This window comes from Bos grunniens, chromosome 8 (genome assembly GCF_055505025.1).
Source record: "Bos grunniens cultivar Pamir isolate PY7600 chromosome 8, Bosgru_T2T1.0, whole genome shotgun sequence".
NCBI lineage: Eukaryota > Metazoa > Chordata > Mammalia > Artiodactyla > Bovidae > Bos > Bos grunniens.
In genome coordinates, this window is record NC_141172.1 from 84,340,679 (window position 1) to 84,365,639 (window position 24,961).

The following is a 24,961-nucleotide window of genomic DNA, read 5'->3' on the forward strand; positions in this document are numbered from 1 at the left end:
CAGATGACAGGGACCTTCCACAGACTTTGGAGCAGCAGGATTAGGAGTCTCCCTTATTGTTCTGATCTTCCTGGACCTCGTAAGACCCTTTTATCATCAGAACATGTCAGGGAGAGAGAAGGCGATGCTGTCAGGTGAGACAGGGCACATCAGGGGTATAGAGAGGACAGGTAAGGCAGGCGATGGTCATCAGGTGCGTGGAAGGCCTGGCTGTGCCTGGGGGTCTGGAGCAGGGGTCTTCAGGGATCTGAGTAGGATTGGGCTGATGTCCCCCCCCTTTTCTGAATCACAGGGCATCTCCTGTGAAGTGATGGGGTTAGGATGTCAGTAGTTTCTGTTTTCCAGCTGCACACACCGCTTCTCACTGCCACTCCCTTTCTCTTCTGGATGGCTGCTTTTGGGTCATTCCTGCCTTTGTTCTCTGCACCAGCCTGAGTAACGGTTTTAACATTCCTACAGCTGAATCATCTTTGAGCCACACGCTTGGCCGTGATGGAGCACAAGCGGCCTCAGATTCGTGCACAGCACCCAGTGCCCCCCAGGTAAGAAGTTTTCTCCAGTGAGATGCTCAGTGGGTTGGCGGGCTTGCTCTCTGATGGTGTTTGCGTGGAATCTTTTCCTTTCCACTGTTTCCCAAGGATGTCCCTGCTTCTGCCATCCCTGCCCATCTGGAGCCCACAGACCGGACCAGCAGGGTCCCTGGGGAAACCTTGGCCGAGTCCATGCAGAGCTGCCTGGGGATGTTGATTGAGGGTGGCCAGGACAGCCAACCCCAGCCACACAGCACTCTGGTATCAGGATCCCCTCTGAAGTGGCCAGGGCAGCAGGATGGCAGCTCGCCAGCCAAAACCGTGGGCCGGTTCTCAGTGGTCAGCACCCAGGATGAGTGGACTCTGGCCTCCCCCAATAGCCTGCGGTACTCAGCCCCACCTGACGTTTACCTGGACGAGGCTCCCTGCAGCCCAGACATGAAGCTGGCTGTGCGGCGGGCACAGACGGCCTCCTCCATCGAGGTCGGCATGGAAGAGCCTTTGTCCAGTGACTCTGGGGATGAGTCCCCTCGCAGGAGGCCTTCTGTGCAGAAGCATGCCTCCCTGCCCAGCAGCAGTGGTGGTGTGGCCAGTGACTTTGTGAAGAAGGCTGCTGCCTTCCTGCAGAGGTCCTCTCGGGCTGGCTCCCCATGCCTGGAGACACCCAGCAGGATGGGTGTGAAGGTCCCCACCATCAGCGTGACCTCCTTCCACTCCCAGTCATCCTACATCAGCAGTGACAACGACTCAGAGATTGAGGATGCTGATATCAGGAAAGAGCTGCAGAGTCTTCGGGAGAAGTAGGTTCTGTGGAACAGGTCAGGTCTGGGCTATGGTGTCAGGGGAAGTGTCCGGGAGCCGAAGTCCACGTCCTGCCAAGTGTGCTTTGAGCTGCTTGGGCTGGGTGACAGGGCAGAGGCAGTGTCCCTGCCGTCAGATCTGGTCCCTGGTCTCTGGGGCCCACACCTCCCCTCCTCCTTCAGTCTCACACATAGGCCTTGATCGCGCTTGCTGTCTCCCCCTGCAAGTTTACCTGCTCCTGCTGTGGTCAGGGTCACTGAGATACAGCTAAGCCATGAAGTCTCCTTCAGGACAAGAGGGCCCCACACTTTAGTGACTAAGGTCGGGAGAGGCTGGAGTCCTTGGGAAGGAGTGGCTGTGGGCTCTTGGAGGGGACCCAGAAATGGAGACATGGGCCGGAGAAGCCCGTGCTCTCTTCTACTCTTGGCTGTGCAGAGAGGGCCCTAGCCTTAGCTGCATGCTCCCTGAGGAAGGCCAACCGGGACCACCCAGCCCTTTCCTAGACTTTTCTAGAAACTGCCCTTGCCCACAGCCAGTGATTCCACCCAAGTCTTAACAGCAGCTTCCCACCCATGTGACCTGGCGTCTTGACTATATTCTCAGGAATAGTGTTGCCTGTGGGGTCAGCCTTCGCTGCGGGCTCTCCTGGGCACAGCTGGAGCCCCAGGGCCCTGGCTAACATTTTCTGTAGACTCGCTTGTACAGGCTTCCTCTCCTCTGAGAGGCCTCTTGTGCTGTGTTCCCTCACATGGAGGAAGTAACACTTATTTGCCTGATAAGCTAAGGCAGCCTTCCAATTCTGAGCCCTGATTATTTGTCTCTTCACCCATGTTTATGAGTAGGGTTTGTATTGTAAGTATAAACGTGAGAAGCTGTTCATATCCTCCCCCCGTCCACCCCCTCCCCCCCCCCCAAAAAAAACAGCAGTGTTACAAGTCTGGATATATTGAAAAACTTGAATGTTTTAGGCTGGTCTCCATGCAGTTCTGTTGTTGGGTGAGTTGATGCCAGAGGTCTCAGTGATACTCCCATTTGGCTTAGGTGTAAACAGAAGGTGACATTTAAATGCCCTTATGTCCCCTGCGCATGCCCTGTCTGCCCAGCCTACCCTGCAGGCTCTACTCCTCATACCCATCCTACCAGTCCTGGGCTCTCCTGGAGGGGCCTCATGTTGGAAATGACCAGAATGCCCACCTGGCTTCCCTCTTCCTTTCCCTCCTACAGGCATCTGAAGGAGATCTCAGAGCTACAAAGTCAGCAGAAACAGGAGATTGAGGCCCTGTACCGCCGCCTAGGCAAGCCGCTACCCCCCAACTTAGGCCTCTTCCACACGGCCCCACCCATTGGCCGCCGGAGAAAGACCAGCAAGAGCAAGCTGAAGGCGGGAAAGTTGCTGAGCCCCCTGGTGCAGCAGCTCAAAGTCGTGGCCTCCAGCACAGGTTGGCCCAGGGCCCTCCTAGCCACCCTCAGACGTGGGAGCTGGGCAGATGGGAGGCAGGCACTAGGCCTTGGAAGAGCACTTCCTGAATCTCCTTTCATTGGAGCAAGGAAGTGTCTTCAGGCCCGAGAGAGCCAAGGCCTCCATCCCTCCTGCCAGGAGGGAAGAACCGGAGTCCCAGCTGCCTGTGGGTTGCAGTGTGCTCCTCCCTGCAGAGTGCTGCCCGGGCTGGGGCCTGCTTCCTGTGATCCCGTTTCTCAGATGTATGTCAGCCCCTGACAGTGGGGGTTGAGAGCTGCCTTGGGGGAGGGAGAGGATGATAGGGACCCTCCTTGCTCCCCAGCCTTTAACCACAATGCCCAGGCACTAAGAGTACACACCGCAAGCCCCCACAACTCTGGGGTGGGGACCCAGTGAGCTGAAAGCCCCACATGCATCAGGTGGGAAGCCAGCAGTGAGCTGACCTTAAGCCTTCCCTCTCCATGTTGCAGGTAACCTGCAGGATACACACCCAAGAATTTCTAGGATTACCCAAAATTACATGAATTCCGTATCAATTCCTAAAGCTAACACGAGACTTCAGAGAGTGAGGAAATCCACAGGTCCCCTTTGAGCCCATGTGTACATCTGCAGATGGGCCATGGTCCTTTCACAGCGTTTGCACAACGTAGGTTAGCACCAGTGGAAACAGTGGTCATTTTCTTTGATCTTCCTGGCAACTGCACATGGGTGATCCAGCAGTGTACCCATTGCCTGTAGGGACTCAGCTTCCCCAAGGTCACCCAGCAAAGAGCAGGGAGGATAGACATGGCCTGAGCTGGCTGGTCTGTCCTGTGGTGCCTCATCGTGCCTGTCACCCCTTCTCCCCCCAACCCAGGTCACTTGTCAGACTGCAGCAGAGCCCCTCCTGCTAAGGACCCTGCCCAAGCTGGGGCAGGGCCCACAGCAGCTTCAGACCCATGTGGGAAGGCAGTTCAGACTCAGCAGCCTTGCTCCGTGCGGGCCTCCCTGTCTGCAGACATCTGCTCCGGCTTGGCCAGTGATGGAGGCGGAGCGCACGGCCCAGGTGATTCCCAGCTCGCCCGTCTCCGAGCATGTGCTAGCCTCATAGGGCCCGTGTGGCATAGAGGGGACGTGAGCTGCGGCCAAGGCTGCCGACAGCCTCTTAAGGAAAAAGAAACGTTAGATGTAGATTTTGAATGAGAAAAGTGGATGGCCTGCCCATCATCAAGTCTTGCTGTAAGCGGCTCAGAGGGAGGTGTGCTTTGCAAGAGCCAGCCTGGGGAAGGCGCCAGGACCACTGAGAGGTCAGATGTGGCATCTGCTGTGTGCTCTGCGCCGGTTCCCAGGCACTGGCCCACCCCCACCCTCCCCCACTCCCCACTAAACATGGGTCCTTCCGTCAGGAGGGCCAGTTGGGGGGACGAGGGCACAGCTCTCGAGCTGGGAGATTGGCCTTGAGGAGGAAATGCTCGTCACCGCTGCCGTGGATGCAGCAGCTACGCGATGAGGTGCTCCACCCCCACCATCTCTCTCCAGAGAAGTCGTGGTGACCGCTGCCGGTGCCCACCCCCACCCTGCCCCGCACGCTCTCCTGGGGTCCGCTTCTCTTCCGCTCCAACATTGCCTCCTTTCCATTATGTGATCAGTGGCTGTGGTCCTCTGGGCTGGGCTAGGTGGAGCCGTGGATGCTAAGTGAAGAGGCTGATGTGGCTGGTGGTGTGTAGGAGGAATCCCAGAGACTGTACTTGATGCCTGTCTCTTTGTTTTCTTCCCTCTATATTCATTTGCAGGCTGGACGGTTTACCACCCAACGTCTGAGAGAGTGACCTATAAGTCTAGTAGCAAACCTCGCGCTCGATTCCTCAGTGGACCCGTGTCTGTGTCCATCTGTCTGTATTTGTTCTTTTGTATTTTATCACCTCCTGGCCCTTGGTTTCTCCCCTGCCCCTCCCTGTCTTCATTATCTTCCATACATTTTGTAGGACACCTTACCCCACCCCCATTGAAATCATGTACTTGATACAAAAAATGGAACCCCGTCCATGCCCACCCTTCTAGCCCCAGAAAGCGCCAGTGCATGCTCTTGGCTGGCTCATGCCTGGACACCAAAAGCATGTGCAGTGGTCTGCCCACTCCCAGCCCCTGGCGCTCTGCCCCAGGCCCCAGGGTGCTCTGCATTTCTTTCGTCACTTGTTTGTTTAGTGTTTTGGTTTTTTTTTCTTTTTTCTTTTTTTTATGTTGGACGTAGTTTTATTTCTGTTGCAATCGTGGCAGATTTACACGTCTGCTGTCCCCAGTTCCAGCGACAACAAAAAGACAACCCCGGCCTTCTCTAGACGCATGGTGTGTTTCACACGTGTCTGGACTCTGAAGACATGCATGTAGCGAGCCGAGACAGTTCTAGAAGGTCACTGGAGGGTGTAACTTCTGTACAAGGGCCGTATCACAACATCCAGTACTGTTAACCCACTGCCCCACTCCCTGCATGTGGAAATGCTGAGAGAACGTGCTCCAGCTAGGATGCCCCAGCCCCCTCCATTCTTGTCACGTCAGGAATCTCTGACCCTGAGAGACATGATTCCAGGCCTTCTGCTGTGCCTGTGTGTGGGCCCGGCCCCTCCTGGCCTTCTCTCTAGCTGGAGCACTTTACTTGGTGTATTTCCCTCTCATCTCACCGACCTCAGAGATGAAGTCAATTATTCAGTTCCCCAAAGCTCTGCTAAATCAAAACTCAAGTCCCAGTCATCATCTGCCTCCCTGGAACACACTGCTAGCACCAGGGACTCCATGTCCAGGAATGGCACATCTGCTCAGGCTGTCCAAAACCGTTTTCATCCCTCAGGCCAATTGGCCAATGATTCAGAAGCTGTGAGGTTTTCAGGTTTTTGTTTTTCAACAGAAGTGTTAAGCTTTTTACCCATTGGATTGTACATGCTGGTTTAGGGCCTCTGGCTTTTGCTGGTACAATAAAGATACATTGTGTTTGTTGGGATCTGAGGCCACATCCATGGCAGGCATCCATCAGAGTTCAGTGTCCATCCCCATCAGAGTGACTTTGGCACCCTCCCCGGGAGGGACAGGTCAGAGGCATAAGACTGTGTAGAAATGCTCGGGAACTGCCCAGTGCTCCTTGTCTACTAATAGCACCCCCACCTTCCCCCGTTTCTGCTCAGGTGTCTGGGTCTGCAGGTTAGTTGCCAAGTTGGGTAGGGGGCTGGGAGGCCTGCATGCATCCTGGCTCCCTGCTCACCTCACACATCACCCATTAATCCTCTTTCTTCTGCCTGTGTGTGCCTGGCTCTCGCCTGGGAAGCTGTGGTGAGGGCACCTGCACCTCTAGGCATCTCCAGGCATCTCCTAGTCGGACAAGTGTGTGTATCACTGCTTGAGGGTGGCCAGCCAGGTGTGGGAAGCAGAGTAGAGCAGGGCGTTTGGGGTAAAAATGTGAGTGAAGAGTACCATGTGCCCCTGAGGTCATTGCCAGGCTACCTTTCTACTCAGGTGGTTCTGCTTTTTTTAAGGGTTTTCATTTATATCGTTATTAATTATTGTTTCAAGATAAAAAAAATTGAGGATCAATAGGGACAAAGAATCAGGATCAGATAGAATTCTTCACTTTACCACTTTCAGTTTTTAAGGGATGAGAATATGTCTTCCCCTAACCACACTACTTGTGTGTGTGGCTAGGAAGAAAGAAATGTGTGTGACAAGGCTTGGTGGCAAACAGGGAGCTGGCCTACGTAGATTAATTTTAGGTGGTGGTACATGCTGGCCTATAAGGCTTTATTTCCTCTGATGCTATGAATCCAGTAATTCTGCCTGTTTTCACACAGTGGCCCTTTTAGGCATACCATGGCTAAGCTCGGAGAAGGCAATGGCACCCCACTCCAGTACTCTTGCCTGGAAAATCCCATGGACAGAGGAGCCTGGTAGGCTGCAGTCCATGGGGTCGCAAAGAGTCGGACACGACTGAGCAACTTCTCTTTCACTTCTCACTTTTTCATGCATTGGAGAAGGAAATGGCAACCCACTCCAGTGTTCTTGCCTGGAGAATCCCAGGGACAGGGAAGCCTGGTGGGCTGCCGTCTATGGGGTCGCACAGTCGGACATGACTAAAGCGACTTAGCAGGAGCAGCAGCATGGCTGAGCTCCTAGTCTTTGGGCCACATCGTGGCCCCCACATGCTCTGAGGTTGCTGGTCAGGAGGGTGTACTGTGGGTTCCTGCCCTGGACCCGCTCACTGCAGCCTCCAGCTGAGCCTGTGCCCCTGCCACTGCCACTCTTAACGGGGTGGGATTCCCCAGGACTCCCCATCCTGTCCCACGTGCGCTGGCATTTGCTGAGCCCTGCAGGGGGTTCTCTTGGACCTGTAGTCTGCCAGTTTCTGGGTGACCACAGAGCTTTGTGCTCTGAGAAGAGGCTGAACACATGCCTCAGTGAGAGATCAGAGGGAAATATTTAGGGCTGGCTTCAGCCCCTGAAGGCTGAGAGGCAGGGGGACTTTGGGTTGGCTGCAAGGGCAGAGGGAGCTTGAGCTTGGGTGCTGAAGGCCATGGCTCTGCGGTTGCCGGGGGCAACTGGTCCAGCCCAGAGCAGGAGGTAAAGCCAAGAGAAGGTTTTCAGTTTGTACAGGAGACAGGACTCTAGGAAAATAAAACCTGTGTTAAGCTTTGAAGTACACAAAGAAGGTCCCAGCTTCCATGAAGCGTGAAGATAAGAGGGGTTGGAGATGGGTGGGAGCACCTGGGGTGGAGCTGCAGGCAGCTTCAGGAGGTGGGGAGGTAACTTGAGGTGGTGAAGCAGCCATGCCCAGGATAGAGAGCCAGGGGAGGGTGAAGCCTGGGTGCTGCCGTAGGGTGGGCACCAGAACAGGCCAGCCCTCAGAGCCGTAGGCGTGCTGGCACTCAGGGAAGGGCAGACTTGGGAGTGAGGCTCTGGGCACAGAGCCCTCCTTGCAGCCAGTGGAGGCTTCAAGGAAGCTTGGAGTCAGGGGTGTGAGGCCATGTTCAGAAAGTGGTTGTGTCCTGTTAGTCAGAAGCTGTGGTCAGACCCATTGATCCTCCCTGCCCGCCCCCCCCACCCCGCTCCCGCTCTTCATCAGAACAGAGACGGGCGAGGGCCAAGCCTTTCTTTGTGCACACGAACAGTGAGGTCTGCTGTGCTTTTCTCACATGTCCATCAGCAGCAGGCCGGATGTCATCCACGCTGTAGCCAGTTTATCTCTGGGACCGCTAGGTGCCGCAGTGCGGCCCCCCAGGTTCTTCCCTCACCTGGGACTATTCTCGCCCCTCCCTGTGGGGACTCACGAAGCCCCAGCCTACACTACGGGCATTCAGGATGAACTGTCCTAAGGGTAGGCCCTGTGCCACTCGGGCCTACCGAGTGGAATGAAGTTCAGGGTGGAGTCACCCTAGGGTAGAGCTGAGACACACCCTTCCTCTCTGCTCATGCTTCCCAGAAAAGTTTCAGCTCCGTGCTCGGATCTAGGTGGCTTGCTCCAGAGACCCCAGGATGATGTTTTGTCTCTGTGTCTTGTGTGTCTCCTGTGCCGGAAGAGAGCACGTGATGCCGCTCTCAGGTGCAGGGCTGACCGGCGGACTCGCCTCTTGACATGAGGGGAGCGGGGAGGCCCCTGGCTGGTCTGCACTGAGGCTGTTGTCCCCAGTTCCTTGTGAACTTCGTTAGTGTTTGAAGCTTGATAAACTGCAGGTGTGATAGTGGCTGCAGGGCCTGGCCCGGGCAGATGTGATAGTGGCTGCCCTGGCCCGCCTCTTGAGCAGTTTGCCTGCATCGTGTATCCTGGGATTTGAGGTGTCCTTCTGGCACTCCAAGGGTCTAAACAGCGTTGGGTGCCTGACAGGGCTGGCCATCCATACCTGGAGCCGCCTCTGTTTCCATGCCAAAGTGAATGTAGGGGCAAGTGGGGTGGGGGGCCTCATTGCATGCAGGCCTGGGCGATGCCTGAGACTCCTGGCCTGGCTGTGGGGGATCCTGCAGACACGAGCTGCACCAGGATGAGATGTTCGGTCATCCAGCGTGTTGCTCCTTTGCAGTCTGGGAAGAACAGTTTTCTCAGTAGCTGGGAGAGGCTGCCAAGCCCCAGATCCCTAGCATCTGCCCATGTGGAGGCTTCTCGGAGTATTTCTGGGGTTGCTAAGCTGGCTTTTGCCAAGCCTTGGCTAAGGATGGAAGTGCTATGGGGAGGACTCTCTCTTCATGGGAAACCAGGGGGTGGGGCTGGTGAAAACCATTATTCCCCATGTGCGCCTGATGTTGGCTTCCCATAGGCCTGTGTGGGTCCCATGTAGGTATCCTGTGGGCCGCAGGTGGGCCCCTGGTGTGTCCCATGTGGGCCCTTTGTGGGTTCTGTGCAGGCCTGCTGCCCTTGCATTGCTCCCTTGTAGCTTGATGTTCCTTGCAGCTGCCTTGTTCCTTCCTGCTCTGTAGGCAGGAACTCGATGTATATACTAGCACAGTGTGGGTTCAGCAGGGCTGGGTAGGGACTTGTTCATCAGAGGCTGTCTGCATGGTGTGTGTTTAGAACAGGACTCAGGACAGGGAACAGACACAGGGGACGAGATTCAGGGGGCCACTTGAGGATGGACAGGGCTCTGGCGTGAGTGTGGACTGGTTAGCCACATGATGCCTGCTCAGCTGTGGTTTTGTAGAGCCAGACAGTGTGACCTGTGTGGAGGGATACAAATCTGGTTTATTTGTATTAAAGATCCACCCTAAGGGCTGGGAGCTGACCAGGCTCTGGTCACCTCAGGGCCCGTGCTCAGCCAGGGCATGGACGGCCAGGAGCTATGCTCCATCCCTTAGGCTGTGTCCAGTGGGGGTGTGGGTTGGTATTGCTTTCTGGCTCTGAGCACGGTGTCCTGGTGTCTGATGGCTTTGACCCTGCCTGGGCAACCAGAAAGATCGATCTGGAGCCCTGATTTCAGGCTGATCGCAGGTACAGACTCCCTCTAGCAGGCAGCTTCTATGGCTGGCTCGTGTGTTCTCTTCCCCATGAGGGTGATAGGAGACAGCTCTGGATGCAGAGCTCTAGCAACACTAGGAGCTGCCAGGCAGGCACAGAGCAGCCTTTTGAAAGAACCTGTTATGGTTAGACTGCAGGGACCTGGCAGAGTACTTAGTCCCAGGTCCCAGGGTCGTCTGTAGGGGACTGCTGTGGTTCAGAGGACAGTACAACCCCAGGATCTTGACTAGGAAATCTGTGTTCACATGCACAGTCACAGAGCCCAGGACCCTCCTCCCTTTGTACCTTGGAACCCCTAAAGGGCTTTGTGCTTCTAGCTGTGGTCCATCTCAGGACACAGAGCAGCAAAAACTTTTCAGAGTTCCCACTGAGAATCAGTCTGGATTGCTCCTGCCTGGCCCAATTCTGTTTTATTCTCATTACAGACCCCAACTGAATATCACCTCCCTTTTTACCAAGTCAGCCTCAGCGAACACAACAGGATGAACCAAAATAAGTGCAGCTCAGTGTGTGCTAGGTTTCTGAACCAATGAGTACAGCTTTTCCCCAATAAGCCTTTGCCCCTGTCCCCAAGCACAGGAAACAGTGTCTTGCCTTCCGTAGTGAGGGGCTGGGAATGGTGCTGTGGTGGGCACTCTCTTGGGAGACTGGGGGTGTGTAGGGAATCGTGCTCCAGGGGAGGGGCCGTGGGCAGGAGCACAAACAGACCCCCCATGCTAGCGTGCCTTGCTGAGTGACCTTGGGAGCACCTGAGCCGTCCTTGCCCATCCCACCTTTGCCTGCTCGGCTGCCTGGAATGCCACAGGGTAAGCCGGGTGTGGCAGCCCCTTTTGGCCAGCTCAACGGCCCTCCAGGTGGGCACTAATTGTCAATGCCAAGCACTAAAGTCACTGCCCATCTGTCTTAGCACAGGTAGCCTCTGGGAGTACAGGGTCTGGGAGCTCTTAGTGATGGTGTGGTAAGGAGGCCTCTCACCCTGCCCCATGGACAGGGAATACCCAATGAGGCAGCCGTGTTACTGAGAATGAGGGTCAGCTTCCCTCCAGCCTCTGTAGACAGGGCTCCTCATATTTCCACCTCCACGCTCACCACTGGCCTGTTCAGGGCAGCCCAAGATCTGGGATTGGCCTCAAATCTGCAAAACAATGTATCTTTTTGCACTTGGAAAACTGCCCATGAGCCTTATGCCAGGCAGGGCCAGGCTGTGCTCCATTGAGAGCTCTCCTGGCTGACTTTTAGTGGGCATCCTGCCTCAACCAGCAGGACTCCCCAAAACCTTACATTTGAAAGCCAAGCAGTGTGCTTTGCTTTTTTTTTTTTTTAATTTTTTTTCTTTCTTTCTTTATCTCTCTTTCTCTCTTTTTCTTTTTTTTCTTTTTTTGGAATATGCTTCTAGAGACACACACACTTCTACCTGAAGCTTGGGGCTTGGCCCTGCACCTCCGCCCCTCGGCGAAGCTCGTGTGAACCTCCACACTGACTTGGGGGCCTCCCAGTTAGCCCAGGAGGCTGGTCCCTTCTTTCTGAACTGCTGGCCTTTGCTCCTCCTCGCACACTGATGACTTTTGCTTAGAGTGTGGTGGCTTGTCCCCCTCGTGTGCTGTCCTGCCTAACCCTGTGGTCTTGTGTCATTTCTTTTTCCCTTGCAGGGTCTGCCTTGAAGCGTCTCTGTCTAGGCAAAGAGCACAGCAGTCGTAATTATCGGGTTTTTTACCCCTTGTCCGCTTCCATCGCATGGGCTTTATTGTGGCTAGTGCGCATCAGGGTTTCCACGGCTGGACCGGGAGCCGAGGGCCCAGCGGGTAGGCGGGTGTGGACCCGCTCTGTGCCCACCCTCCGTGGATGCTGCTGGGCTTCCACCTGGCGAGATAGCTGCCCTTGGCACACTTTCAAGCCTCCGTGGCTCCTAGAGTTTGTGCATTCTCGCCAGTTCACATCTAACTGGCTTTCCTTCTCCGAAACGTCCATGTATTACCAATCATTAATTGGCTCCTTTTCCAAAACCGTAGGAATGAGTATTTCCTTCAAGTGCTAAAGATGAGTGCCCCCCACAGAGGAGAGATGCCGGGACAAAATGGGTATCAGTTTACCTGGGCCGCCCACTGCTCTCATCTCATGCCTCTTGTTTTTTTTAATTTTTAAAATTTTTCTGTTTTTCTTTTTGGGCTGAAATGTTCATGTAGAAATAGCAACATGTGTAAAATCTCATCACTAATGTTTAACTGTTTGTCTGTGCTTTTTCATTGCTAGCCTCTAAAGTAAACTACGTTTTGCAATGACTTGTTTGAAGAGATGGTCATTAGGTTATTTATTTAGTGCAGAAAATTTAAAAATTGGCTTATCCAAAATTGCCAACCAGAAATTATGTACTTGGAGGAGGAAAGGGACACAATTTTAAAAAGTTTAAAAGTCCTATTTTGGTCCTTAAAAAAGATCTTTGAGTAAAACACCCAGGTGTGCTCACTTTTGTCTGGCTTCACCTAAGCCACAGCCCCAGGCCTTCTGTGGGCATCTGGGCCTCCTTCTAAAGGCGTCAGCCCCTTAGTTGGCACCAAGCCTCTGGGTGTTTGTACACCTTATTATTATTACATGCTCTGGTAAGGAGAGGCATGGTTTCTGTGTCTTAAACTCCAGATCACCAAATCATTATCGTTCACGGAAACAGCAGTCCAACCTACTGCAAGCGTTTTCCCTTTGCTGGAAGGATATTGGCAGCTGCTAAGCATTCTGCCCAAAGTATTGTTGAGTCTCCTCTGAATACTCATGTTAGAACTTAGAGTGCAGAAGCTGGAGGACTTTGCCCTTAGTTTGTGTCCAGCTGTACCGGCAGTTTTCTGAACTCCCTCACACGGAGGTCTGGTGGTTCTGGGCAGTGTGGGCACAGAAGGGATACTGCATAAAGCTGCCAGCAGCTGGGATCCTGTCCCCTGACTGTTGAGATGGGTGATGGCTGCCTGGCAAAGCCCTGTAGCCTGAGATCACTCCACTGTGTCTAAAACTGCATGGACCCCCAAATGCAGACCATCTCCTGAAGCAAGGTGTTGCCTGGCTTAAGCAAGACCATTGTTTAAATGACTGCAGCCGCCAGTGGTGCTGGTGGGCGGTGTCACCAACCCTGGCCTGTGTGTGCTCCCCAGGGTCCTCCACCAGCAGCCTGGTCCCGGGCCCTGAGCCGGGCCCCCAACCTGCCCTGCACATCCAGGCGCAGGTGAACAACAGCAACAACAAGAAAGGCACCTTCACGGACGATCTGCACAAGCTGGTGGACGAGTGGACAAGCAAGACAGTCGGGGCCACACCACTAAAGCCGTCACTCAACCAGTTGAAGCAGACGCAGAAATTGCATGACATGGAGGCCACAGCAGGCTGGCCCCTGGCCTCTGGCGAGGCACGGGCTGTAAGTGGGGCATGGTCGGGGGGTGAAGGGGGGTGGATTTGCCCAGAGTCCAGGGGACGGAATGGGAGTGAAGCCATGACTCCAGATCTCAGCGGAGCAGTAGGCCCTGACCCGGTGTTGGGCAGTGCCTAGGTGGGACTGGCCAGCAGCTTGCAGGTATGGCCTTGTCCTGGTGGCCCCACCTTCACTGTCTTCCATCAGAACCCAAGCTGGCAAAGTGGGCGTGGTCTGCATGACGTACCCAGGGGCATACCTCTTGTTGTGTTTTAGCTCAGGTGTGCCCAGAACATGTAGGGCAGAAGTGAGGAGCTGCTGTCTTTGGTTCTGTTGTGTGATTTGTTCCTGAATCAGGACTGCTGACTTCAAAACCTACACTGAAGGAGTATTCCCTCTTTTTCAGTCTCCTGGGGGAGTTTGTGCAAGATTATGTTCTTTCTCCCTGAAATGTTTAGCATAGTTTACTGGTGAAGCCATCTGGGCCAGGAGATTTTATTTTATTCTGTTTTTTTTTTTTTTTAACTTTTTATTTTATATTGGAATGTGGTTGATTAATAATGTGGTCTTAGTTTCAAGGGTACAGCCAAGTGTTTCAGTTATACATACACATGTATCTGTTCTTTTTTCAAAATTTTTTTCCCATTTAAGTTGTTTCATAATACTGAACAAAGTTTCCTGTGCTACGTTGGTTATCCATTTTTTGGTGGGGGAGGGGGCCGCGCTCAGTCTTCACTGTGGCCCACGGGCTCTTTGGTTAGCCATTGTTTGGCGGGGTAGGGGGCCGCGCTCAGTCTTCACTGTGGCCCACGGGCTCTTTGTCGCACACAGGCTTTCTCTTTGGTTATCCATTGTTTGGCGGGGGAGGGGGCCGCGCTCAGTCTTCACTGTGGCCCACGGGCTCTTTGTCGCACACAGGCTTTCCCTGGTTGTGCATGGGGCCTTCTCTCTAGTTGTGCTGTGGGGTTTCTGTTGTTCGGCGCACAGGCTCCCTAGTTGTGGCATGCAGCCTCTAGAGTGTGTGAGCTCAGTAGTTGCAATGTGCAGGCTTAGTGGCCCTGCAGCATGTGGGATCTTCCCCAGCCAGGGGTGGAACTCCCACCCCCTGCATTTGAAGGCGGATTCTTAATCACTGGACTACCAGGGAAGTCTCTGTCCATTTTAAATATAGCAGTATGTACATGTCAGTCCCAAACTCCCTCACTCTTCCTTCCCCGCAGTAACTATAAGTTCGTTCAAGCCTGTGAGTTTGTTTCTGCTTTGTAAATAAGTTCATCTGTATCTTTTTTTTTTTTTTAAGATTTTGCATAAAGTAGTGATATTTTACAATATTTGTCTTGCTTGGTCTGACTTACTTCATTCAGTATGACAGTCTTTAAGACCATCCATGTTGCTCCAAAAGGCACTATTTCATTCTTTTTAATGGCTAAGTAATGTTCCACTGTATATGGGTATCTCATCTTTATTCATCTGTCCATGGGCACGTACGTTGCTTCCATGTCTTGCCTATTGTAAACAGTGCTACAATGAACACTGAGCTGGATGTATCCTTTGGGGCCATGTTTTTGTCCGTATACATGCCCAGGCGAGGGATTACAGGAGCATATGGTAGCTCTATTTTTAGTTTTTTGAGAAGCCTCCATACGGTTCTCTACAGTGGCTATGAAGTGAAGTGAAAGTCGCTCAGTCATGTCCGACTCTTTGTGACCCCACAGACTATACAGTACATGGAATTCTCTAGGCCAGAATACTGGAGTGGGTGGCCTTTCCCCTCTCCAGGGGATCTTCCTAACCCAGGGATTGAAACCCAGGTCTCCCGCATTGCAGTCGGATTCTTTACCAGCTGAACCACAGGGAAGCCCATAGTGGCTGTACCGATTTACATTTCTACCAGCATTCTCTTCACACTCTCCCCAGCATTTATTGTTTGTAGATTTTTTGATGATGGCCTTTTATTTTATTTTTTTCAGTGTGGAAAGGTTCAAAAGTTTCAAATGTACAAAAGATTGAAAATTCTTCAGTGAACTCTCAGGTACCCTCTACCTGTGAGCTGTGATTGGCATTTTGCTTGTATGTATTTGTCACATTTCTCTCCATCCCTTGAGGGTAAGGTTTCCATTATGGATTTCATTTCCTTTACAGTTTTAGTACCATTTAGGTTTTCTATTCTTTCTGTTAAATTCTGCTTTTCTAACAATTGGTACATCTCTAAATTTATCTCAGTTTTCCAATTAATTGGCATAAAGTTGCTTATAATATCTTCTCTTCACGGTTTGCAGGATTTGCAGTGATGTCTTGTTTTCATTCCTGATAATGGTGATTTCTCTGAGTTTATAAATTTTATTAGCCTTTTCAAAGAACACGTCACTTTGATGATAATTCTTTACTGTAATTTCATTAGTTTCTTCCTTTTATTATTTCTTCTATCTTTGGGTTACTTTTTTCTAGAAAGTTTCTTGAGATATGTAGTGCATTGATTTTGAGCCTTTCTTCTTTTTTAATACAGGTATTCAGGCTATAAAATGCCTTCTACTGATACTAGCTGCATTCTAAAGATTTTGATATATAGCATTTTCTTTAGCCTTCTGTTCAAATATTTTATAGTTTCTATGGTGATTTGAGGTAATATAGTAATTAACTGAGGTAATATAGTTATTAGGGTCTTCTCAGGTGGTAAAGAATATGCGCCTGCCAAGCAGGAGACTCAGGTTCAATCCTGGGTCGGGAAGATCCCCTGGAGAAGGGAATGGCAACCCACTCCAGTATTCTTGCCTGGGAAATCCATGGACAGAAGAGCCTGGCATGCTACAGTCCATGGGATTGCAAAGATTTGGACACAACTGAGCAATATATTTATTAATCTTTTTGTTAGTTTTTTTTTTTTTTTTTTAGCATAAATGGACTGTGGTAAGAGAACAAATTTCGTGTGTTTTCAGTTCCTTAAAGCTTGCTGGGACTGGATTTTTGACCCAAGTTGTCAGTCTTGGTCCAGCTCCACAGGTGCTTGAGGTCATCCTCTTTGATTCCGTCTCATATCCACACTCCCCGTCTGAACTTCCTCTGTTCCTCTTCTGTAGCACCCTCCTGACAATGCACCTCCATTAAACTCCTCAAATCTATGTTCCATTATTCTGGCACAGAATTGAGAGCTTATAACCTGGCCCCAAGGCCCTGCAGGGTCTGCACCCAAGCCTTGGGCAGGCTAGTCTCTACTTTTCTGTTCAGACTCCACCGCATCAACTCTCTTTGCTGGGCCAGGTCCTGTTGGTCAGCTCTGCTGATTGTGTTCTTCAGATATCTGTGATTCTTAATAAGGTTTTGGTTCTTTTCTTAACTATTCACGACTATCCATTTCTAGAACTTTTTTGTTATTCCAGACAGAAACTACTCAGAAAGTGCTACACTCAATATGCCAGCAAATTTGGAAAACTCAGCAGTGGCCACAGGACTGGAAAAGGTCAGTTTTCATTCCAATCCCAAAGAAAGGCAATGCCAAAGAATACTCAAACTACCACACAATTGCACTCATCTCACATGCTAGTAAAGTAATGCTCAAAATTCTCCAAGCCAGGCTTCAGCAATATGTGAACCGTGAACTTCCTGATGTTCAAGCTGTTTTTAGAAAAGGCAGAGGAACCAGAGATCAAGTTGCCAACATCCGCTGGATCATGGAAAAAGCAAGAGAGTTCCAGAAAAACATCTATTTCTACTTTATTGACTATGCCAAAGCCTCTGACTGTGTGGATCACAATAAACTGTGGAAAATTCTGAAAGAGATGGGAATACCAGACCACCTGACCTGCCTCTTGAGAAATCTGTATGCAGGTCAGGAAGCAACAGTTAGAACTGGACATGGAACAACAGAATGGTTCCAAATAGGAAAAGGAGTACGTCAAGGCTGTATGTTGTCTCCCTGTTTATTTAACTTATATGCAGAGTACATCATGAGAAACGCTGGACTGAAAGAAACACAAGCTGGAATCAAGATTGCTGGGAGAAATATCAATAACCTCAGATATGCAGATGACACCACCCTTATGGCAGAAAGGGAAGAGGAACTCAAAAGCCTCTTGATGAAAGTGAAAGTGGAGAGTGAAAAAGTTGGCTTAAAGCTCAACATTCAGAAAACGAAGATCATGGCATCCAGTCCCATCACTTCATGGGAAATAGATGGGGAAACAGTGGGAACAGTGTCAGACTTTATTTTTTTGGGCCCCAAAATCACTGCAGATGGTGACTGCAGCCATGAAATTAAAAGATGCTTACTCCTTGGAAGGAAAGTTATGACCAACCTAGATAGCATATTCAAAAGCAGAGACATTACTTTGCCAACAAAGGTCCGTCTAGTCAAGGCTATGGTTTTTCCTGTGGTCATGTATGGATGTGAGAGTTGGCCTGTGAAGAAGGCTGAGCGCTGAAGAATTGATGCTTTTGAACTGTGGTGTTGGAGAAGACTCTTGAGAGTCCCTTGGACTGCAAGGAGATCCAACCAGTCCATTCTGAAGGAGACCAGCCCTGGGATTTCTTTGGAGGGAATGATGCTGAAGCTGAAACTCCATTACTTTGGCCACCTCATGTGAAGAGTTGACTCATTGGAAAAGACCCTGATGCTGGGAGGGATTAGGGGCAGGAGGAGAACGGGACGACAGAAGATGAGATGGCTGGATGGCATCACTGACTCAATGGACGTGAGTCTCAGTGAACTCTGGGAGTTGGTGACGGACAGGGAGGCCTGGCATGCTGTGATTCATGGGGTCGCAAAGAGTCGGACACAACTGAGCGACTGAACTGAACTGAACTGAAGGAACAACAATGCCTCTTTCTGGTAACTCTGGTTATCCAGCCACTGGTAACTGCTATTCTGTTTCTGCTGCTGCTAAGTCGCTTCAGTCGTGTCCGACTCTGTGCAACCCCAGAGACAGCAGCCTACAAGGCTCCCCCGTCCCTGGGATTCTCCAGGCAAGAACACTGGAATGGGTTGCCATTTCAACTTTGCTAAATTCATAAATTCTAGCAGTTTGTCTGCATGTGTGTGTGTATGTTCTTTAGGGCTATCTGCATAGAAGAACGTGTTGTCTCTGAACAGAGGTAATTTCACTTCTTTCTTTCCAGTTTGGATGCCTTTTATCTCCTTTTCTTGCCTAATTTCTCTGGCTAGAACTCCAAGTACTATATTGAATAGAAATGGCAAAAGTGGCCATCTTTGTCTTCATCTTAGAGGAAAAGCTTTCAGATTTTTCACATCATAATGATATTTCACATTATTCTTTATATATGGCCTTCATCATACTGAGAATATTCTGTTTTATTTCTAGTATGTTGAGTGCTTTTGTCATGAAAGAGTGTTAGATTTTGACAAGTGGTTTTTCTGCATTTAGATGATCATAGCTTTTCAATCTTTCATTCTACTAATGGTATATTATGTTGATTGATTTTCATATATTAAATGATCCTTGCATTCCTCAGATAAATTGCACCTGGTCATTGAATTGATTGAATGCAGTTTGCTACTTTCTGCATCAGTATTTATCAAAGGTATTAGGTTATAATTTTTTTTTTTTTGTGATATCTTTAGCCTTGATATCAGGGTGATGCTGGCTACATGTAATGATTTAGGAAGTTTCCTACCTCTTCAGCTTTTTGGAAGAGTTTGAGAAGTATTGGTTTTAATTCTTTAAATAGTACAGCTCATCAGGGAAGTCATCTTATCCTGGGGATTTTCTTTGTTGAGAGTTTCTTTTTTTCTTCATAATTCAATCTCAGTACTTGTTATAGGTCTATTCAGATTTTTCTGTTTCCTCTTGAGTCTGTTTTGGAAGTTTATGTGTTTCTAGGAATTTGTATATTTCATCTGAATTTCCAGTTTGGTGGCTAAAAACTTAGCCAATTTTTTATCTTTTTAAAACACCAAGTTTTTATTTCATTGATTTTTCTTTATTGTTTTTCTATTCTGTATTTTCCGTATGTACCTTACTTATAATCTTTATTATGGTATACAGTTAGGTTGTTGACTTAAGATCTTTCTTTTTTAATGTAGACTTTTACAGATACAAATTTCCCTCTGGACACTATTGTGTTTTCCTTTTAATTTGTTCTAAGGTGATTAGATACAATAGACAGAGTACCTGAAGAACTATGGACAGACGTTCATGACATTGTACAGGACACAGGGATCAAACCATCCCCAAGAAAAAGAAATGCAAAAAGGCAAAATAGTTGTGTGAGAAGGCCTTACAAATAGTTGAGAAAAGAAGAGAAATGAAAGACAAAGGAGAAAAATAAAGATACACCCATCTGAATGCAGAGTTCCAAAGAATAGCAAGGAGAGATAAGAAAGCCTCCCTCAGTGATCAATGCAAAGAAATCGAGAAAAACAATAGAATGAGAAAGACTAGAGATCTCTTCAGGAAAATTAGACATACCAAGGGAACATTTCATCCAAAGATGGGGCACAATAAAGGACAGAAATGGTTTGGACCTAACAGAAGCAGAAGATATTAAGAAGAGGTGGCAAGAATACACAGAAGAACTATCCAAAAAAGTTCTTCATGGCCCAGATAATCTCGATGGTGTGAGCCAGAGCCAGACATCCTAGAATACGAAGTCAAGTGGGCCTTAGGAAGCATCAGTACGAACAAAGCTAGTGGAGGTGATGGAATTCCAGTTGAGCTATTTCAAATTCTAAAAGATGATGCTGTGAAAGTGCTGCACTCAAAATGCTAGGAAATTTGGAAAACTCAGCAGTGGCCACAGGACTGGAAAATGTGTTTTTATTCCAATCCCTAAGAAGGGAAATGCCAAAGAATGCTCAAACTACCACACAATTGCACTCATCTCACACGCTAGTAAAGTAATGCTCAAAATTCTCCAAGCCAGGCTTCAACAATATGTGAACCGTGAACTTTCAGATGTTGAAGCTGGATTTAGAAAAAGCAGAGGAACCAGAGATCAAATTGCCGACATCCGTTAGATCATAGAAAAAGCAAGGGAATTCCAGAAAAACATCTACTTCTGTTTTATTAACTATGCCAAAGCCTTTGACTGTGTGGATCACAACAAACTGGAAAATTCTTAAGAGATGGGAATACCAGACCACCTGACCTGCCTCCTGAGAAATCTGTATGCAGGTCAAGAAGCAACAGTTAGAACCGGACCTGGAACAACAGACTGGTTCCAAAGTGGGAAAGGAGTATGTCAAGGCTGTGTATTGTCACCCTGCTTATTTAACCTATATGTAGAGTATATCATGCAAAATGCCAGACTGGGTGACGCATAAGCTGGAATCAAGATTGCAGGGAGGAATATCAATAACCTCAGATATGCATATGACATCAGCCTTATGACAGAAAGTGAAGAGGAACAAAAGAGCCTCTTGATGAAAGTGAAAGTGGAGAGTGAAAAAGTTGGCTTAAAGCTCAACATTCAGAAAGCGAAGATCATGGCATCCGGTCCCATCACTTCATGGGAAATAGATGGGGAAACAGTGTCAGACTTTATTTTTTTGGGCTCCAAAATCACTCCAGATGGTGACTGCAGCCATGAAATTAAAAGACACTTGCTCTTTGGAAGAAAAAGTATGACAAATCTAGACAGCGTATTAAAAAGCAGAGACGTTACTTTGCTGACAAAAGTCCTTATATTCAAAGCTAGATTTTTTCAGTAGTCATGTTATGGATGTGAGAGTTGGACCATAAAGAAAGCTGAGCGCCAAAGAATTGATGCTTTTGAACTGTGGTGTGAGAGAAAACTCTTGAGAGTCGCTTGGACTGCAAGGAGATCCAACCAGTCCATTCTGAAGGAAATCAGTCCTGAATATTTATTGAAAGGGCTGAAGCTGAAACTCCAATACTTTGGCCATCTGATGCAAATAACTGAAAAGACCCTGATGCTGGGAAAGATTGAAGGCAGGAGGAGAAGGGGACAGCAGAGGATGAGATGGTTGGATGGCATCACTGACTTAATGGACATGAGTTTGAGCACACTCCAGGAGTTGGTGATGGACAGGAAGGCCTGGTGTGCTGCAGTTCATGGGGTTGCAAAGAATCAGACCCAACTGAGTGGCTGAACTGAAGGTGTTTTCTGGTTTTGCTTGTGATAATGTCTTTGACTATTTGGTTGTTTGAGTTTGTCATTTACTTTCTATGTATGTATGTATATGTGTGTGTATATATATATGCCAGTTGTCTAGTTTTTTAGTTTCATCCATTGTGTTAGAAAGTATACTTTGTATGATTTATATCTTTCTGCATTATTTTGTGGTCTAGTTCAGTTCAGTCACTCCTGTGGAGCTCTTGCAGTCAAGCCCTGCTGGCCTTCAAAGCCAGGTACTTTTGGGGCTCCTCCCTCTGCTATCAGAGCCTCAGGCTGGAGAACCTGACTTGGGGCTCAAAGCTCTAACTCATGTGGGAGAACTTCTGCGATGTGATTAATCTCCAGTTTGTGGATAGTCCATCTAGTGTGTATGGGATTTGATTATATTGCAAGTATACCCTTCCTACCATCTTGTTTTTGTTTATTCCTTATATCCTTGGATGTAGCATATCTTTTTTGGCCACTTTCAGTCTTTTTTATTGATGGCTCCTCAGCATTTTTTGTGTGTATGTATGCTCCTGAGAGGGGGTGAACCCGAGCTCTTCCTGCTGCACCATCTTGGATGAGCTCTCAGGAGTTTTATTTCATGTCATTTTACTTTCTTAAAAAAAATTTTTTTTAATTGAAGTACAGTTGAGCTATTTCAAATCCTGAAAGATGATGCTGTGGAAGTGCTACACTCAATATGCCAGCAAATTTGGGAAACTCAGCAGTGGCCACAGGACTGGAAAAGGTCAGTTTTCATTCCAATGCCAAAGAATGCTCAAACTACCACACAATTGCACTCATCTCACATGCTCGTAAAGTAATGCTCAAAATTCTCCAAGCCAGGCTTCAGCAATACGTGAACTGTGAAATTCCAGATGTTGAAGCTGGATTTAGAAAAGGCAGAGGAACCAGAGATCAAATTGCCAACATCAGCTGGATCATGGAAAAAGCAAGAGAGTTCCAGAAAAACATGTATTTCTGCTTTATTGACTATGCCAAAGCCTTTGACTGTGTGGATCACAATAAACTGTGGAAAATTCTGAAAGAGATGGAAATACCAGACCTTCCTGACCTATATGCATGTCAGGAAGCAACACTCAGAACTGGACATGGAACAACAGACTGGTTCCAAATAGGAAAAGGAATATGTCAAGGCTGTATATTGTCACCCTGTTTATTTAACTTATACGCAGAGTATATTGTGAGAAACGCTGGGCTGGAAGAAGCACAAGCTGGAATCAAGATTGCAGGGAGAAATATCAATAACCTCAGATATGCAGATGACACCAGCCTTATGGCAGAAAGTGAAGAAGAACTAAAAAGCCTCTTGATAGAAGTGAAACAGGAGAGTGAAAAAGTTGGCTTAAAGCTCAACATTCAGAAAACGAAGATCATGGCACCTGGTCCCATCACTTCATGGGAAATAGATGGGGAAACAGTGGGAACAGTGTCAGACTTTATTTTTTTGGGCCCCAAAATCACTGCAGATGGTGACTGCAGCCATGAAATTAAAAGATGCTTACTCCTTGGAAGGAAAGTTATGACCAACCTAGATAGCATATTCAAAAGCAGAGACATTACTTTGCCAACAAAGGTCTGTCTGGTCAAGGCTATGGTTTTTCCTGTGGTCATGTATGGATGTGAGAGTTGGACTGTGAGGAAAGCTGAGCACTGAAGAATTGATGCTTTTGAACTGTGGTGTTGGAGAAGACTCCTGAGAGTCCCTTGGACTGCAAGGAGATCCAACCAGTCCATTCTAAAGATTAGTCCTGGGTGTTCATTGGAAGGACTGATGTTGAAGCTGAAACTCCGAAACTTTGGCCACCTCATGCGAAGAGCTGACTCATTGGAAAAGACCCTGATGCTGGGAGGGATTGAGGGCAGGAGGAGAAGGGAATGACAGAAGATGAGATGGCTGGATGGCATCACTGACTCAATGTACATGAGTTTGAGTAAACTCCGGGAGTTGGTGATGGACAGGGAGGCCTGGCATGCTGCGATTCATGGGGTCACAAAGAGTCGGACACCATTGAGCGACTGAACTGAACTGAACTGAACTGATAGTTGATTTAAACTATTTATTAGTTTCAAATGTGCAGCATTGTGATTCAATATTTTTATAGATGTATATCATTAAAATTATTATAAAATGTTGGCTATATTCCCTGTGCTGTACAATATATCTTTGTAGCTTATTTATTTTATACATATTGGTTTATATCTCTTAATCTCCAGCTACTGTCTTGCCTTCTCTCCCTCCAGCTTCCCACTGGTAGCCACTAATTTATTTTCTGCATATCTTTGAATCTGTATCTGTTTTGTTATGTTCATTTTTTTTAGATTCCACATATATCTGATCAGATACAGTATTTGTCTTTCTCTCTCTGACTTTTTTCACTAAGCACAATACTCTCCAGCTTCATCTATATTGATGTGAATGGCAAAATTTCATTCTTATGGCTGAGTAATATTCCATTATATATGTAAACCACATATCTTTATCCATTCATCTGTTTCTTAGGTTGTTTCCATATTTTGGCTGTTGTACATAATGCTGCTGTGAACATACGTTTGAGGTACATGTATCTTTTTAAATTAGTGTTTTCATTTTCTGTTGATTCATACTCAAGAATGGAATTGCTGAATCATATAGTCTTTCTAGTTTCAGTTTTTTGAAAAACCTCTATGATTTTTCCATAGTGGCTCCACCAATTTGCATTCCCATCAACAGTGTACTAGGGTACCCTTTTATCAGTATCCTTGCCAACATTTGTTATTGGTGATCTTTTTGGTTATAGCTATTGTGATAGGTGTAAGGTGATGCCTCACTGTGATATTGACTTACGTTTCTCTGATAACCAGTATTGAAAATCTTCTCATGTGCCTTTGGTCATCTGTATGTTTTCTTTGAAAAATATCTATTCCAGTCCTCTGCCTATTTTTTAAAATAAGATGTTTTGTTTATATTGAGTTATATGAGCTGTTTGTTTATTTTGGATATTAACCCCTTATCGGTCATATACTTTGCAAATATTTTCTCACTTTCAATAGGTTGTCTTTTCTTTTGGTCAAAGGTTTCTTTACCTGTGCAAAAGTTTTTAAGTTTAATTAATTCCCACTTGTTTATTTTTATTTTTGTTTCCTTTGCCTTAGTTTTGTAGTCTTTAGATTATAGACCTTTTGCCTCTTTGGTTAAGTTTATTCCTAGATATTTTATTCTCTTTGGGGCAATTTTAAATGGGATTATTTTATTGCTTTCTGATAGTTGATTATTAGTGTTTAGAAAAGCAATAGGTTTCTGTTTGTCAGTCTTATATCCTACAACTTTATTGGATTCATTAATTAGTTCTCATCGTTTTTTGTTGGGACTTTAGAATTTTCTATATATAATATATCATCTGCAAATAGTGACATTTTCACTTTTTCCTTTCAAATTTGGATACCTTTTGTTTCTTTTTCTTATCTGATTGCTGTGGCTAGGACTGCCAGTACTATGTTGAAAGTGGCAAAAGTGGGCATCCTTATTTTGTTCCTGATTTTAGAGGGAAAAGCTGAGTATGTTAGCTGTCAGTGTGTCATGAATGGCCTTTATTATGTTCAAATATGTTTTTTTCTGTACCAACTTTGTTGTGAGTCCTTATCATGAATGGAAGTTGAATTTTGTCAAATGTTTTTCCTGTGTCTATTGAAATGATCATGTGATTCTTATCCTCCCTTTTGTTAATGTGGTGTATCAC

General features: G+C 47.8%; 1 protein-coding gene across 13 annotated transcripts in view; it reads left to right on the forward strand.

Annotated features, from left to right (window-relative positions):
- The window catches only part of WNK2 (WNK lysine deficient protein kinase 2), a 146,927-nt gene that overhangs the window by 110,169 nt on the left and 11,797 nt on the right, over nucleotides 1-24,961 (forward strand). For 3 of the 13 annotated variants that reach the window (XM_086315616.1, XM_086315621.1, XM_086315628.1), the window contains 7 exons: nucleotides 460-542; nucleotides 639-1,330; nucleotides 2,556-2,770; nucleotides 3,647-3,835; nucleotides 4,563-4,661; nucleotides 11,404-11,448; nucleotides 12,892-13,151. In XM_086315616.1, the coding sequence (XP_086171742.1) occupies nucleotides 460-542; nucleotides 639-1,330; nucleotides 2,556-2,770; nucleotides 3,647-3,835; nucleotides 4,563-4,661; nucleotides 11,404-11,448; nucleotides 12,892-13,151 (1,583 nt within the window). The remainder of the gene's footprint in view (nucleotides 1-459; nucleotides 543-638; nucleotides 1,331-2,555; nucleotides 2,771-3,646; nucleotides 3,836-4,562; nucleotides 4,662-11,403; nucleotides 11,449-12,891; nucleotides 13,152-24,961) is intronic. The other 10 variants (XM_086315624.1, XM_086315617.1, XM_086315630.1 and 7 more) reach the window with 5 other exon arrangements.